Here is a 15,940-nt window from a genome sequence, read left to right on the forward strand (position 1 = left end):
AGCTGATTACTTGATTAATTGGTTTCAGCTGTGACTGATTAATTGGTTTCAGCTGTGACTAATTGCTTAATTGGTTTCAGCTGTGATGGATTGATTGATTTCAGCTGACTACTTGATTAATTGGTTTCAGCTGTGACTGATAATTGCTGTCAGCTGTGATTAATTGATTTCAGCTGTGATTAGTTAATTGGTTTTGGCTGTGACTAATTAATTGGTGTCAGCTGTGATTAACAGATTGGTTTCAGCTGTGACTGATTTCAGGTGATTAATTGATTTCAGCTGTGAGTAACTGAATCAATTCTGCTGTGATTAAGTGATTTCAGTTGTGATTGACACTTCTAGACTGTTGAGTAGGGACCATCTCTATATATTGCCAATTTGTACTCCTTCCCAAGCACTTAGTACAGTGCTTTGTACACAGTAAGTGCTCAATCCATACCATTGAATGATAGCCTCTTGCCAGACATTTTTCCTTCCTGTTAAATTCTCCACTAAAGGAAATGTTGGGGGGGAAGGAAAGCGTGCATGGTGGATATACATATGGCCAAGACATGTAAATAGGTGTAAGTGATTTACCCAGAAAAAGTTAGATGTCTCTGGCTGAGCTGAAGGCCAAGCAGTGAACTTACACCTAAAGATTTTCTATGGTCTATTAAAGAAAGCACCTTAGTTGTGGGAAATGCTAAAGCTTTCTGGGCTCAGGGATCCTCTCTCTTGAGGGGGGACCACATTTTGCCAGCTTCAGTCCTTAACCAGTGGTTGGGTTTGGCACTCCATGCATGCTTGGAGGGCCCATCTAGCTGGCTTTGTCCTTAAGAATCGGTGCTGAGACGTGGCATAGGGATCCAATCAATCAATCGTACTTATTGAGCACTTACTGTGTTCAGAGCACTGTACTAAGCGCTTGGGAAGTACAAGTTGGCAACACATAGAGACGGTCCCTACCCAACAGTGGGCTCTCAGTCTAGAAGGGGGAGACAAGGGGGATCCAGTCTTGTGACACAAGAGTGTAGTGAGAGGAGATGGACTGGAAATGGTTCCAGGGTGGAGGAGAGAGATTTCACCTGACTATGAAGGTCCGAAGCTTAGCACACCCAGAAACAGTGCCAGATGTGTTGTGGAGACCTGTGGGAATTTTAAAAGATGTAATAATAACTGTGGTATTTATTAAGCACTTACTATGTGCCAGGCACTGTACTAATCAGTGGGGTAAATATAAGACAATTGGTTTGGATACAGTCTCTGTCCCATATTTGGGGGCTCAGTCTTAATCCTCATTTTACAGATAAGGAAACTGAGGCACAGAGAAGTGAAGTGACTTGCCCAAGGTCACACAGCAAACAAATGGCAGCGTCAGGATTAGAACCCATCCCCTCATGTTCTTTCCACTAGGCCATGCTGCAGGTGTTTATCTTGTGGCATTACATGACTGCCACCTGGGAGGCAGCCAGGCAGCCTTATAGGTTTATAGGCATATAGGTTTATAGCCTTATAGGCATCCTCATTGCTTGAGGATGGGGCTGACCTCTTCCAGGCCTCGAGGTGCCTCCCCCTATTTGATACTTTTAACCACAGAGAAGCAGAGAGGGTGACAGGAAAAAACAACAAAAAAAGAGGCATCTGTAGGATGTGGCAAAGTCTTGGCAAGAAAGTTAGTTGCTTAATTTCAAAGTCCCTCAGTAGTTCAGGGGTCCTGGGGTGTCCCCCACACAAACCAAAGCCATGTGTCTACATTGGGCAGACCCCTGTGAGCAAGAGGAACCTTTGGGGACAGCCTGTCCCTATAACAGGCAAGCTCTAACCAGCCAGCATCTACTGGGCTGACTGGCAAAAGCAATGTGGGAATTTAATTTAAACATGAAGGAGACTGTATTTGGTCTCAGAATGCTTCTGTGACTCAGGGTCATCGTGAATGAACTCTAAGGACGACCTCGCCCTTTCTTGCGCCCCCTAGGTATTTGTCAGGCTGGGCCATGCGGGTTGAGGGGATGAGATAGCAGTCAGTGTTATTTATTCAGAGCTTACCTTGTGCAGAGCACTGGACTAAGCACTTGAGAGAGCACAGTACGATAGAGCTGGTTAGACACCATTGCTGTTCATAAGGTTATAGTTGAGGGGGGAAGACAGACACTTCCCTCTCTCACAAGCCCATAACCTTGGCATTATCTTTGACTCATCTTTCTTGTTCAACCCACATATTCAGTCTGTCACGATTCGGTCTCTTACGTTCACAACACCTTTAAAATCCACCCTCTCCTCTCTATCCAAACTGCTAGCACACTGAACCAAGCACTTTTCATTTTCCAGACTACTGCATCAGACTCCTTTCAGACCTCCCTGCATCCTGTCTCTCCTCTCTCCAGTCCATACTTCACTCTGCTACCCAGTTGAGTTCACATCTCCCCACTCCTCAAGATCCTCCAGTGGCTGCCCATCTACCTCCCACCTCAAACTCCTTACAGTCGGCTTTGAGGTACTCGATTAGGTCTCTCCCTCCTACCTTTGGGATCTCCTATTACAACCCATTCCACAAACCCTGTTGTTCTAACAGCAACCTACATCCTGTATCTCAGTCTCATCTATCCCAAAGCTGACCCTTGGCCCAAGTCCTCTCTCGGGCCTGGAACTCCCTCCCACTTTGTATCAGACAGTTCACCATTCTGCCCACCTTCAATGCCCTCCAAAAATTGTAACTCCAAGAGGGCTCACCAAACTAAATTGATCAATCATATTAATAGAGCACTTTCTGTGTGCAGAGCACCGTTTTACACACTTGAAAGAGTACAATATAACAAAGTTGGTAGACATTCACTGCCCAATGTATTATTATAAATAAATAATGGATATATACATAAGTACATAAGTACTGTGGGATGGAGGGAGGGGTGAATAAAAGGAGCAAATCCAAGTACCAGGGTGATGCAGAAGGGAGTGGGAGAAGAGGAAATGAGGGCCTAAGTGGGGAAGGCTTCTTGGAATAATGTGCCTTCAAAAAGGCTTTGAAGTGGGAGAGAGTGATCATTTGTCAATAATTAAATTAACTAAGCCCTTCATTTCCCCTATTGCCCTCCCCTCTGCATTAGCTATGTGCCCCTTAAGCACTGTGGGGCTGGAATGAGTATCAAAGTGTTGATGAAAATGTTCCTATACTCTACTTCCTATATCCATAAACTATTTTAATGTCCATCTGTCGTCCCCCTCCCCCCACCACACCAACAAACTGAGCTCCTTGTGGGGAGGGATCACATCTACCAGCCCTGCTGTATTGTGCTTAGTCCAGTGCTCTGCACCCAGTGAGCACTCAGTAAATTTCATTGATTAATTGGTCGGACAATGCACAATTTGGGAGGAACCTGATATCGAGGCCAGTTTCCCTGGTAGCTTGAGAAAGCCTTTTTTGGTGGCAAGGATGCTGAGAAGTCTGTCCCGCATTTATGCCTGGTAGTCACTGTCCCTGGTAAAAGTGATAATTGTGGTATTTGTTAAGTGCTTACTATGTGACAAGCACTGTTCTAAGCCATTGGGTAGAAACATTGCTAAAGTTTGCTTTTCTCTCCATCCAAACTGCTACTGTAATTAATAAAGTCACTTATCCTATTCTGCCTTGATTACTGTATCAGATTCTTTGCTGACCTTCCAGCCTCCGGTCTCTCCCCATTCCAGTCCATATTTCACTGACTGTTGCCCAGATCATTTTTCTACAAAAACACTTACGACATTTTTCCCCACTCCTCAAGAAACTCCAGTCATTGCCCATCCACCTCCACATCAAACTCCACACTGTTGGCTTTAAAGAACTCAATCACCTTGCCTCCTCCTACCTCACCACGCTACTCTCCTACTACAACTCAGCTTGCACACTTCACTCCTCTAATGCTAACCATCTCACTGTACAGAGAAGTTAAGTGACTTGACTGAAATCACACCGCAGACAAGTGGCAGAGCTGGGATTAGAACCCAGGTCCTCTGACACCCAGGCCCACCCTCTCTCCGTGCTTTGGTCACTCCTCAGACTCTTTCACTGCCTCCCACCCTTCACTGTGAGGGTGCCTTAAGGCTCTGGGTCCCCCTCTGTTTTCCATGTACACTCACCCTCTTCGACAACACATTCACTCCCATGGCTTTAACTACCATCTCCACGTGGCTGACTTCCAAGCAGTGTGACTTAGTGGAAAGAGCATGGGCTTGGGAGCCAGAGGTCATGGGTTCTAATCCCGGCTCCGCCACTTGTCAGCTGTGTGACTTTGGGCAAGTCACAACTTCTCTGTGCCTCAGTTTCCTCATCTGTAAAATGGGGATTAAGACTGTGCGCCCCACGTGGGACAACCTTAATTACCTTGTATCCTCCCCAGCACTTACAACAGTGCTTGGCACATAGTAAGTGCTTAACAAATACCAACATTATTCATTTATTATCTCCCCAACTTATTTTCCCCTCTACTGCAACTCTATCATTTCACGCCACCTGTGTGCAATCACCAGACTACCCCATCCCTGTTCTCTAGGTACACTTTACACAGTACAGTGCTCTTCATTCATTCAATCGTATTTATTGAGCTCTGTATGCAGAGTACTGTACTATGCACTTGGGAGAGTACAATACAACAATAAGCAGACACATTCCCTTCCCACAAACTCAGAGACCTGTGAACTGACTTCACTTAGCTTCCCAACTCAACACTTGTTTCTCCATACCTTTCACACTCTTCGCACTGGATTTTTGAGATATGCCTCCTCCCTGCTGGTCCTGGATTCCCAGTGGCCGCTTCCTTAGGCGAGACTCTTGAAATTGAAAATCTAACATGTGCTGGGTGCACAATTAGGTGGGGAAAATCATGGGGAGGAGATAAGCCTGATGAGAAACCCCATAGACAGCACCCCACAGAGGAAACTCCATAGATGGAGAGAACCTTGCCCCCAGAACCATACAGAGACTAAGTAGAGAGTCACATAATCAGAAACCCATGCCCCAAACTCTTCAGAGAAAGTCCTGCAGAAAGAATCCAAACACAGAGCCTTTCAGAGAGAACCCCACAGACACAGGCCCATATACACAGCCTCAGGAGAGGGTCCTGGAGACGAAACCCACACAGCAGAGCTCTTCAGAGAGAGTCCTGCAGACTTTCCAGCAGATGCCTCAGGAGAGAGCGCAAGAGACAGAACCCCATGGAGAGAATGCCACAGAACCCCACCAGAGTTCCAAAGTCAGACACCCATATGTGGAACTCTTCAGAAAGAGTCCTGCAGACAGAACCCAGCAAATGGACCCCCACAGAGACAGCCCTCTGTGGAGAGAATACCACCGAGTGACCCCCCCAAGAACACCACAGTCAGAAACTCACTCATGGAACTCTTCAGAGAGAGTCCTTCAGACCGAACCCAGCGGAGATAACCTGGTAGATGGATCCCTACAGAGACAGCCTCAGGAGAGACAGAATCCCATGAGGGGAACCTCGCAAACAGAAGCCCACAGAGAGAAACCAATCAACAGAGCCCCAGAGCAAAAACATCACTGAGTGAAGCACCACATGGAATTCTTCAGAGAGAGTCCCACAGCCAGAACCAAGTAGAAAGAATTCTGCAGGCAGACCCATATAGAAAGTGAGTGAGCCCCTCAAACAGAGTCCCACTGAAGGAACCCGACTGATGGAAATCTGCAGAGAGAACCCCTCAGAGGACTATTTCTAGTCCCAGCATTATCAACTCAAACCTCAGCAAGTCATAAAAGTGCTTTTTCCAACTTATCCAACTACAGACTCCTTGAGGGGAGACTGAATGTCAGGCGGTCTCATCTATCACCTCTGTTGGTCGCTCAAGAAGAGAGGTTGCAGGGTGCAGCGAACTCTGGCATCTCTCCAAAAATACAGAGGGAAAGGGGAATCCTGGCTGTGGGGCATGGAGCTCCTCCTGGGGCTGAAAAGTCATCCCTGAGTGGAGTCAAGCAGGTGCATTCCTGGATCTGTTGGGGGACCCACAGCACACGTCAGGAGACCTGCTGTTCTGGCCACGCCAAGCAGGCCACAGTGAAGCTGACATAACATAGAGACCTGTGGTGGACACCGGACCATCCTTAAGCCACATCCCTCACTGATGCCCCTGGGCACCAGAGCCAACCTGCATCTTCTCTTGCACAGGGCATTTTCGGGGTGCCCGCCTCTGCTGGACATAGGGGTGTTTCCCTATAGGGAAGGAAGGGCCCTTGGAAAAAGGTCCTTAGAGAGTAGCTCTCCCAGACAGTGGTGTGGCCTGTCTGGAGTCTCTGTACACTCTTCCCTTGTAATTCCTGGGCTGCTATGTTTTGTGTGAAATTAGAATCGTGGCAAAAAAAGTCTGTGCCCCTTTGTGAAATTCCCTCAAGTGAGGTTAGAAACTGGAGGAGCGGGGGAGGGGAGGCATTTGGATAAGAGACAGTGAACAGAATCAGAGAAGGCTGCATCAGGGACTTTGGGAAGCGATGAGGAGATGAATGTGGGCAGAGGGAAAATGTTGAAAACCAAATGGACAAAGAAAAACAACAGAGAAGTGAGACAGGGAGTGATGACTGGGGGGCCTGCCTCAAGGCATGAAATGGGAAAACCCAGAAGGGTGAAAATGCTGTGTGCCTGATGGATAAGCTTAGATGCAAAGCTTTGATGAGGTGCAAGGTGGCACTCTACCAGCCTGTGCATGGGTTCATGAAGGCTACGGTCACTCGTTCAGCCACAGCCCCATGCTGCATGCCACAGAATGACCTCTGGCCAGTCCACAATTTGAAGACACAACACTGGTTGCACATCTGCAATAAAATGCTTTCTGAGCCATCTGTAGTTGGGAATGTGGGAGGAACGTTCTTTAGGCCTCCTCCCCGGCCTGATTTTGTCTTTTTAAAAATTTAAGCATTTATACAGAAAGGGAAGTAAGGAGATGTGTCCTGTACAGATATGGAAACAAGAAAAAAAAGAGTTGAGGGGATGGGAATCCATGCTTTTGCACACAACCTTTGTGCATTTTTTCTCATCTATAGGAGGACCATTTGGGGAAAGGTGAGCTGGTTAGGAAGATGGCCAGAAAATATTTTGTTGCCTTAGTTCAATTTTTATAGCTTGACATCTCCTGGAATGTGGCTGTGATTTTTACAGGAGACTGAACATTGAATTTTAAACTAAAAAACACAGCCGTACAATGCCACAATGACCAAATTACAACACATCAGAATACAAATCAAATCCATGCGGCACTAGATGAGCAGACAGAAAATGGCCTTTAAATATATACCCCGCATATATATTCATATATGCAAGTGGGGCAGGGTGTGTATATATTTATAGATATGGATAAGTAACATTTTCTCCCCACCCCTCCTCTGCAGAACTGGGAGATTCAACCACTCATGGCAAAACAAGGAGGAGGCAAGATGCTGGGAAGGGTGGGCATGCTCATGTTCTCCTGGCAGGAACGATATCCCTTGTCAGCCATGCCACGTTTGGGGCTGGAAGGTGTGAATTTCTGTGCTGACGTTTGATCGGATGGAAGACGGGCTGTTGAGGCACTCTGGCTCCCGTCATTCTAGTGCCCTAGAAGCTTTTAGTTTTTCCAACTGTACCTGGGGTGGGTGTGTCTATATGATATACATTTACATATCATATATGCACACTAAAAAAAATATGCACCCACTAGCCATAGTTAAAACTACCCTGGGGGACTCTGGGTTTAGGGAAACATGAAAAAAACAAAAAGTACAAATAAAGGAACCAGAGAAAACTGAAAACAATTTCTCCTTAGAACCCACATTCTCCTTCTCCTCCCCCATCCCCCACCAAAAAGTCCAAACCTTAACCTTCACCCCAACATTATCTGGGTAACTTAATGGACCCATCTCGTCTGAGCATTTGTAAATGGGAAGTTCCCATGGGTACGTCTGTCCTGCCCCATGGGTCTGTTTCACACTTCTACACCAAAACCCTACAGCATGGACTTTTTAGCATTGTGGGTATGGAACGGTGTGGGCCTGATGTCTGGATGAGATGCATTTTGGGAGATTGAGTCAAGGTCATCCTTTTTGGCCTCCCCCGGAGATTTGTTGGGTATAGCTCATACTGGCTCATGCCATCTGCTGAAACGTCAAATGTCAGCACTACCCTCACTTACCTAATCTGCTCTCACACCCGCTACTTGTAACCAAAAATTCTAGACTGAACATCAGGCGACATAGTGCATTCGCATCTAGGAAGCGCATTCTCATGAATGACATGGTTTGGCAAGTTTACAATGACAGAATCAACATGGAAACACGTCAGTGTTCCCCACCAGCAGAGTCCCTGGGGTGAGCTCCACTTCTCCTCTTCCAGATGACTTTGGGGAACTGGGCTTCTCTCTGCGTGATGCTAACCCACAGTGTTTATGTAAATATTCTTACACTCTACTATTTTTCCTATCTCAAATCTAGGATGCCTGTCTCTTCCTGTAGACTGTAAGATCCTTGTAAGCAAGGATCACGTCTACCAACTCTGTTGTACTGTACTCCCCCAAGCATATAGTAACTGCTGTACACACAGTAAGCACTAACAAATATCACTGACTGATCCACATGCTTCTTTACTCTTCTCTGCGACACTCTCCTTCCAATTTTTCTTTCCACAAAAATGGCAACCCCCTCCAGAAGGATCCCATGGCAATGCTAGTCAAGAACTGAAGCCCCCACCCAGACAAAAGGAGGGAGCCACTGGTGTGGACCCGCCACACACAGCAAGGACTCTTCACCCCCTGGCAGCTTCTCCGCCACACTGAAATTGTCTGATCATGCTCAACCCCATCTGACAAGAAAACATTTCCCGACTATGAGCGCCAGTAGGAGCAATGGAACAATGGGCTCTAAATGGGATGCTGGGATGCACGAACTCTAAATTCCCCACCTGAAATAGGCCTCATGTGCAACCTTCAGCCTCGAGGATTTGGAAGAGCCACAGATGAATCTTGAGAGGTGTGTAAACAGAGAACGATCCAGGGACCAGGGCCTTGGCCCTTAGGCGAGCCCAGCTGCCTGCCGGGGTCGGGTGGGTGGGCACGTACCACTACCTTTCTGCTTGCTGCCCTCTGTGGAGACCATGGGTCCTCTGCAGCACCCTGTGATCACCTGCTGGGATGGAGTGGGGGTCCATATCTGGCCCGCTTCTCCCCAGGCTGATCCTAGCCAAACAGAGAGATTAAGGGAACTTCCCATACACAAAACCAAATGGACTGGCTCCTCCCAGATAAAAGCCAAGGGGAAGTGGGCTGGTGGGAGGGACAGAGAAATATGGCCACACACCCTTAGCTTATTTTATTATCAAGCAGGAAGGTAAGATACTCTGGGCAACTCCCCAAAAACCACTCTCGTGATTAAAAAAAAAAAATTGAAGCAACAAAAAAGTCCCCCTACTACCTGTCATAGGCATAATCCCGATGAAAGTTGAATTCTGACCTAGATCCGATTATTCTTCCAAGCACACAGAAATTCAATGATATGTGTCCTCTGCTGTGTAAAGTCCAGACTCATAGAGAGTTTTGAGCAGAAGAGCACCTGGAAGACCCCGAGCAAGGGATGAGGAATCGTGGCCACCAGCCAGATATTGCTTGGGATGGGGCTCATCAGACATGGTTGGGACAGTAGAATGTATCTGCCTCTGTCTGAGGGGCCCAGTCACACTTCCTGTGGCTGTGGCCCATCTGACATCAGCCCGATACATTTTAAAGCATTGCTGACGATAGCATGGCGTGACCCACCCCCTGCTCGGCATTTTCCAAGCTTTGGCGTGCCATGTGTTCTCAGTGCAGCCAGAGAACCAGATCAGGAGGAATCTAGTGCAGGGTCAACGGCAGGCCCAATCCCATGGATAGACGGATGAGCTGCCGGGGGATGGAATACCACCGGCCGCCGTCTTCTGCCTCGTTTCAAGTTTCTCTCCCCTTTCCCTCGATTCGATCACAGACTCTTTTGTGCCTCCACCACCCTCCCACCCCCGACTGTGTCTGGGGGACTGGCGCTGCCCCGGAACTGAATGGCCTGATGGAGGATAGGCGGACCCCACGGGGAGAGACCAGCCTCCTCCTCTTCCTCCATTTGGCATGTGGTGTTCTGTTCGGCCTCTCCATGGGATCAGATGCTTTACCGTATCAGCTTGTAGATACATATATGTCTATTTATACATATCTGTGCACATACAGAAGGCACACAGATACACACATATACTTATATACATATATCTATCTACACACACATACACACACATATACATTAGAAAGAAGTATGGATTGTTTTTTGCAAAGGAAAAAGGGGAAAGCAAGCAAAACAAGACTGACCCGACCTACCTGTACTAGGTTCGCATTCGACAAAGTCTTCGTCGTCGCTGGAGCATTCTGCCGACGAGACAAGGTCATCCGACGTCGGCTGCATGGGACCAGAGGAAGAAAGAAAATCCAGATGAGACTATCAAATGAGTGAATGCGAACAACGGCACCCATTGGAACTGACTGCCCTGCGGGTCCCGGCTGGCTCTCCCACTTCCTCAGACCCCACCAAGCAGATTTGCCAGCTGCGCTCATGGAAATCTCTGAGGCAAACCATCACCACTAATGAAAACCAATTCTAGAACAAGTTCCGTTGACAGCAGGATGCCTCACACCCATGCTCAAAATAACCTAAGTATTGGCCCGGGATATTTGATGCTCAGCCAACTGAGAGGCCATGGTACCAACTGGCAGCACCCTGGAAGTCTGAGAGGCTCCAGATAGGAGGCACCACTAATCCCCAGCAGAGAAAGGAATCAGAAAAGGTGTCCTTAAAATTGGCCCACCTTCCCAGGACCGGGTCACTGGTTAACTGTGATTGGCAAACTTTGCATCAACGGTGCCAAATGCAAACAGGAAAAAGACCAGGACTGAGAAAATGAATATCGTGTCATGGAACATTGAGATGTTACTTGATGATGATAATAGTCATCACCCTCTAATGATAATAATAATAATGATTATAGTATTTGATATGAGGTAATCAGGTTGTCCCACGTGGGGCTCACAGTCCTAATTCCCATTTGACAGATGAGGTAACAGAGGCACAGAGAAATTAAGTGACTTGTCCAAGGTCACACAGCTGACAAATGGCAGAACCGGGATTAGAACCCACATCCTCTGACTCCCAAGCCCGTGGTCTTGCCACTAGGCCATGCTGCTGCTCTGATAGTATGTCAACTGGTCAGATAGCAAATCAATATCACAGCACTAAGCAAGACCAGACTGACTGGTGAAGGATGGCTCACAGAGGTGGGTGCCAGGTACCCCTTCTTTTGGAGAGTCTTTCCCTCTTCAGCACAATGCTCATCAAGGCTTGGATTCATTCATTCATTCAATCATATTTACTGAGCGCTTACTGTGTGCAGAGCACTGTACTAAGCACTTGGGAAGCACAAGTTGGCAACATATAGAGATGGCCTGTACCCAATAGCGGGCTCACAGTCTAGAAGGGGGAGACAGACAACAAAACAAAAAATATTAACAAAATAAAATAAATAGAATAGTAACTATGTACAAGTAAAATACGTAGAGTGATAAATATGTACAAACATATATACAGGTGCTGTGGGGAGGGGAAGGAGGTAGGGCAGGGGGGATGGGGAAGGGGATGAAGGGGAGAGGAAGGAGGGGGCTCAGTTTGGCAAGGCCTCCTGAAGGAGGTGAGCTCTCAGTAGGGCTTTGAAGGGAGGAAGAGAGCTAGCTTGGCAGATATGTGGAGGGAAAGCATTCCAGGCCAGGGGGAGGATGTGGGCCGGGGGTCGACGGCGGGACAGGCGAGAACGAGGCACAGTGAGGAGGTTAGCGGCAGAGGAGCAGAGGGTGTGGGCTGGGCTGTAGAAGGAAAGAAGGGAGGTGAGGTAGGAGGGGATGAGGTGATGGAGAGCGTTGAAGCTGAGAGTGAGGAGTTTTTGCCTGATGCGTAGGTTGATTGGTAGCCACTGGAGATTTTTGAGGAGGGGAGTAACATGCCCAGAGTGTTTCTGCACAAAGATGATCCGGGCAGCAGCGTGAAGTATAGATTGAAATGGGGAGAGACAGGAGGATGGGATATCAGCGAGGAGGCTGATGCAGTAATCCAGTCGGGATAGGATGAGAGATTGAACCAGCAGGGTAAATACTAAGGGTTGGATACTAAGAGTGGGCCTCCAAGATCAGCCAAGAGGCATGAATGACTATCCAAGGGCACTGTGCCTATCCCCCCAAAAGAAAACATTCTGCTCCCGTTGTAAGAGCTAATGCCCCTATGACGACAAACTACTTTGAAAGCCCAGAACACTGCTATAAAGATCCAGATAAATGCACTGCATGAGTACCTGTGTTAAATAAATTGATTTTAATAGGCTATTTCAATGCATAGTTGTGAGTGAGGCTCACAGTTAAGGGTCTCATGGGTTTGGCAGACTCAAGAGCAGTGGTATTCCTTTGTTGAGCAAATGGGCCAAACACTACCTCATGATTCAGACACCACCTTCTGCCTGCCAAACGAGAAAAACCCCCAGATGTATCCCTAGTAAAAATAGTGGCATCTTAGCAATCACAGCACAGGGTAGCAGATGGACCTCAAACACCCTGGGATCACAGCCGCTGTGAGGAGGGCAGAAAGTCAGGTGGTCCATCGTGCCCTCCATTCCAAACCTATGTGATCCTTCAAACCAGTGCACCAAAAATCTGCCACCAAACCACCCAAACGCCGGAATGTACTGCACTCTTGGGAAAATGAGGACACCTGCAACCAACTCCACAGCAACATTACGGCCACCCTGCTAAAGAAGGAAAAATCAAACATCAACAAACATGGTGCACGGGCAACTCTCTGGATACTGTATTCCAGGCAGCCATCTACACACTGGGCCCAGCCAAGAGAATGCATTGACACTGGTTCCATGCAAATGCCTTGGAAATAAGAGGCCTGCTTGCTCACAGAGGCCAACTGCACTAACAAGTCCTCCCGGCACCCGAGAACCTGGATGGAAGTGCGTGCCGCAAACCCAAATTAAGGTGGTGAAATGTCAAACCTGAAGAGATCAAAGGCCATGCGGCCTGCCACAAAGTCTAAAACTGCTACTCTTCCCTAAAGATGCTGCCTAGCCCCATGCAGGCCACCACACTGCTTCTCAGGAATGGAGATATCTCTGGTCTCATAACAGACTGGGGGGAATCTTAGCAAGATAATTTCAACATCTTTCTCAGAGCACTCCTTCCTTTTTTATGGTATTTGTTAAGTCGGCTTACAATGTTCCAGGCATTGTGCTAAGTGCAGAGGTAGGTACAAGCTAATCAGGTTGGCCACAGTCCATGTTCCACATAGGGCTCACAGTCCTAATTCCTATTTTACAGATGAGGTAACTGAGGCACAGAGAAGCAAAGTGACTTGCCCAAGGTCACACAGCAGGCAAGTGGCAGAGTTCGGATTGGAACCTGGGTCCTTCTGACTCCCAGATCTGTGCTCTATCCACTAGCCCATGATGCTTCCTCTACCAAAGATGGGACTGCAAAACTCCCTGATCTGTGAAGATGCTGGACTCATATTGCCTGGCAGAGAAGTCGTTGCAGCAGTGGGAGACATGTTGGGTAGGGACTGTCTCTATATGTTGCCAATTTGTACTTCCCAAGTGCTTAGTACAGTGTTCTGCACACAGTAAGTGCTCAATAAATACGATTGATGATGATGAGAAACAGAAACTCCTGGGTTCTTCGGCATACCTGCTGAGATCTTCAAACATGGATCTTCAAACCTGCTTATGCATCCTCACAAGCTTTTCCTCAGTGTACGGACCATTGAGGAAATGCCCCAATATCTCAAAGATGCCACCATCACCACCATTTTCAAGAAGAAAGGCAAAAGTTCTGATTGTGGCTGTCATTGGGGTGTCTCCCTTTTCTCTGTCTCTGGTGGGATCTTAGCTGGAATCCTCCTGAGTTGGCTGCTGAAGAGAAACAGCCGATTGGAAGTTTCTGGAATCACAATGCAGCTTCAGATCACAGCATGGTATGACGGTCACAGTCTTTGCTGTTGATCTTTTCAAGAGAAGTGCAGGGAACAGTACCAGGACCTCTATGCAGTGTTCATAGCTTTGGATACAATCGTTTGGTATGACCATTTGTAGAGAAAACCATGGCCTAGTGGATAAAGCAAGGGCCTGGAAATCAGAGAGACCTGGGTTCTAATCCCAGCTCCACTATTTGTCTGCTGTGTGACCTTGGGCAAATCACTTCACTCCTGTCTACCTCATTTGGAAAATGGAGATAGACTGTGAGCCCCATGTGGGACATGGACTGTGACCAACCTGATTAGCTTGTGTGTACTACAGGGCTTAGTACAGTGCCTGGCACACAGCAAGTGCTTAAATACCAGAAAAAAAGGGAACAGAACCAGAACTTCTGTGCAGTTTTCATAGCATTTGATAAGAAAAGCATTATGGTCTATTAGAGTATGGGCCTGGGAATCAGAAGGACCTGGGTTCTAATCCTGACTCTGCCACTTGTCTGCTGTGTGACTTTGGACAAGTCACTTAACTTCTCGGGGCCTCAGGCTTCTGTGGTATGTTCCCACTGAGGCAAACTCACCCAAGAACTGTGGCAGATGCTTGCCAAGTTGGGTCCTTCCTTTCCCTTAGCGTAAGAACACCTCTCCCAGCTTCCGACAGTGGCTAATGGGATGCCATCCCGCTTTACTGAGAAGCAGTGTGGTCTAGTTGGAAGAGCACAGATCTGGGAGTCTGAGGACCTGAATTCTAATCCCATCTCCACCACTTGTCTACTGTGTGACCTTGGGCAAGTCATTTCACCTTCTGTACCTCAGTTCCCTTACGTGTACAATGGGGATTCAATACTTGTTCTCCCTCCTAAGGGAGCCATGAGGATCACAACGAACTGTAAGCCCCACTTGGGACCTGATTATCTAGTATTCATTCATTCATTCATTCATTCACTCTTATTTATTGAGCACTTACTGTGTGCAGAGCACTGTACTAAGCACTTGGGAAGTACAAGTTGGCAACATATAGAGACAGTCCCTACCGAGCAACAGGCTCACAGTCTAGAAGGGGGAGACAGACAACAAAACAAAACATGTAGACAGGTGTCAAAAACATCAGAATAAATAGAATTATAGCTATATGTACATCATTAATAAAATAGAGTAGTAAATATGTACAAGTAAAATAAATAGAGTATTAAATATGTACAAATAAATACAAATGTTGTGGGGAGGGGAAGGAGGTAGGGCGGGGGGGACAGTGAGGAGGAGAGGAGGAGAGGAAAAAGGGGGCTCAGTCTGGAAAGGCCTCCTGGAGGAGGTGAGCTCTCAGTAGTATCCATCCCAATGCTTAGTACAGTGCTTGGCACAAAGTAAGTACTTAAAAAATACCACAATTATCATTCTTCTTCTTCTTTTTACTCTGCACAGTTACCGGGTCCTCGATTAAAAATCATCAGTCACCCAGCCCGTCTTAAAAATATGCGTGTCACAGTTTTAAACTCACATGCTGAAATTGCTTAACTTCAGTCTGGAGCCATAAAAACCAAAGATAGGTATTACAATAACTTTCAATGAAATATCTCTCCTGCAGGAAGCCCCTCTCCTATCCTGAAAGATTTTTTTATGGCGTTTATATCACTTCTTCTGGCGTTAATTGAAATCACCTCAGAGTGAAATGGGAACTGGAAAGAGCCCCAGACCCTGTCCGCCTGGGTGAATTTATAGACCGATTTACCTCTTGGGCCTCTCGGCCACACATATCCGATACCCTGTTTTCCTCCACTGATTTAGCATAGTGGTAATCAAGTGCTTCTAATTATTTACCCCAACGCATCCTCCATCTCATTTCCATGACAGGTCTGCATTTCTCCCCACGCCCCCGCGTCACCTTTAACTGAGAGAAAAGCTGTCTCATTCTGAAATATTTGGATG

The 15,940-nt window shown here is 47.1% G+C and overlaps 1 protein-coding gene across 1 annotated transcript in view; it reads right to left on the bottom strand.

The window, feature by feature from the left end:
* The window catches only part of NRXN3 (neurexin 3), a 1,831,517-nt gene that overhangs the window by 17,839 nt on the left and 1,797,738 nt on the right, over window positions 1-15,940 (bottom strand). The window contains 1 exon segment of the mRNA XM_038743538.1: window positions 10,327-10,405. Coding sequence (XP_038599466.1) covers window positions 10,327-10,405 — 79 coding nt within the window.

This window comes from Tachyglossus aculeatus, chromosome 1 (genome assembly GCF_015852505.1).
Source record: "Tachyglossus aculeatus isolate mTacAcu1 chromosome 1, mTacAcu1.pri, whole genome shotgun sequence".
In the NCBI taxonomy this organism is placed as follows: Eukaryota; Metazoa; Chordata; class Mammalia; order Monotremata; family Tachyglossidae; genus Tachyglossus; species Tachyglossus aculeatus.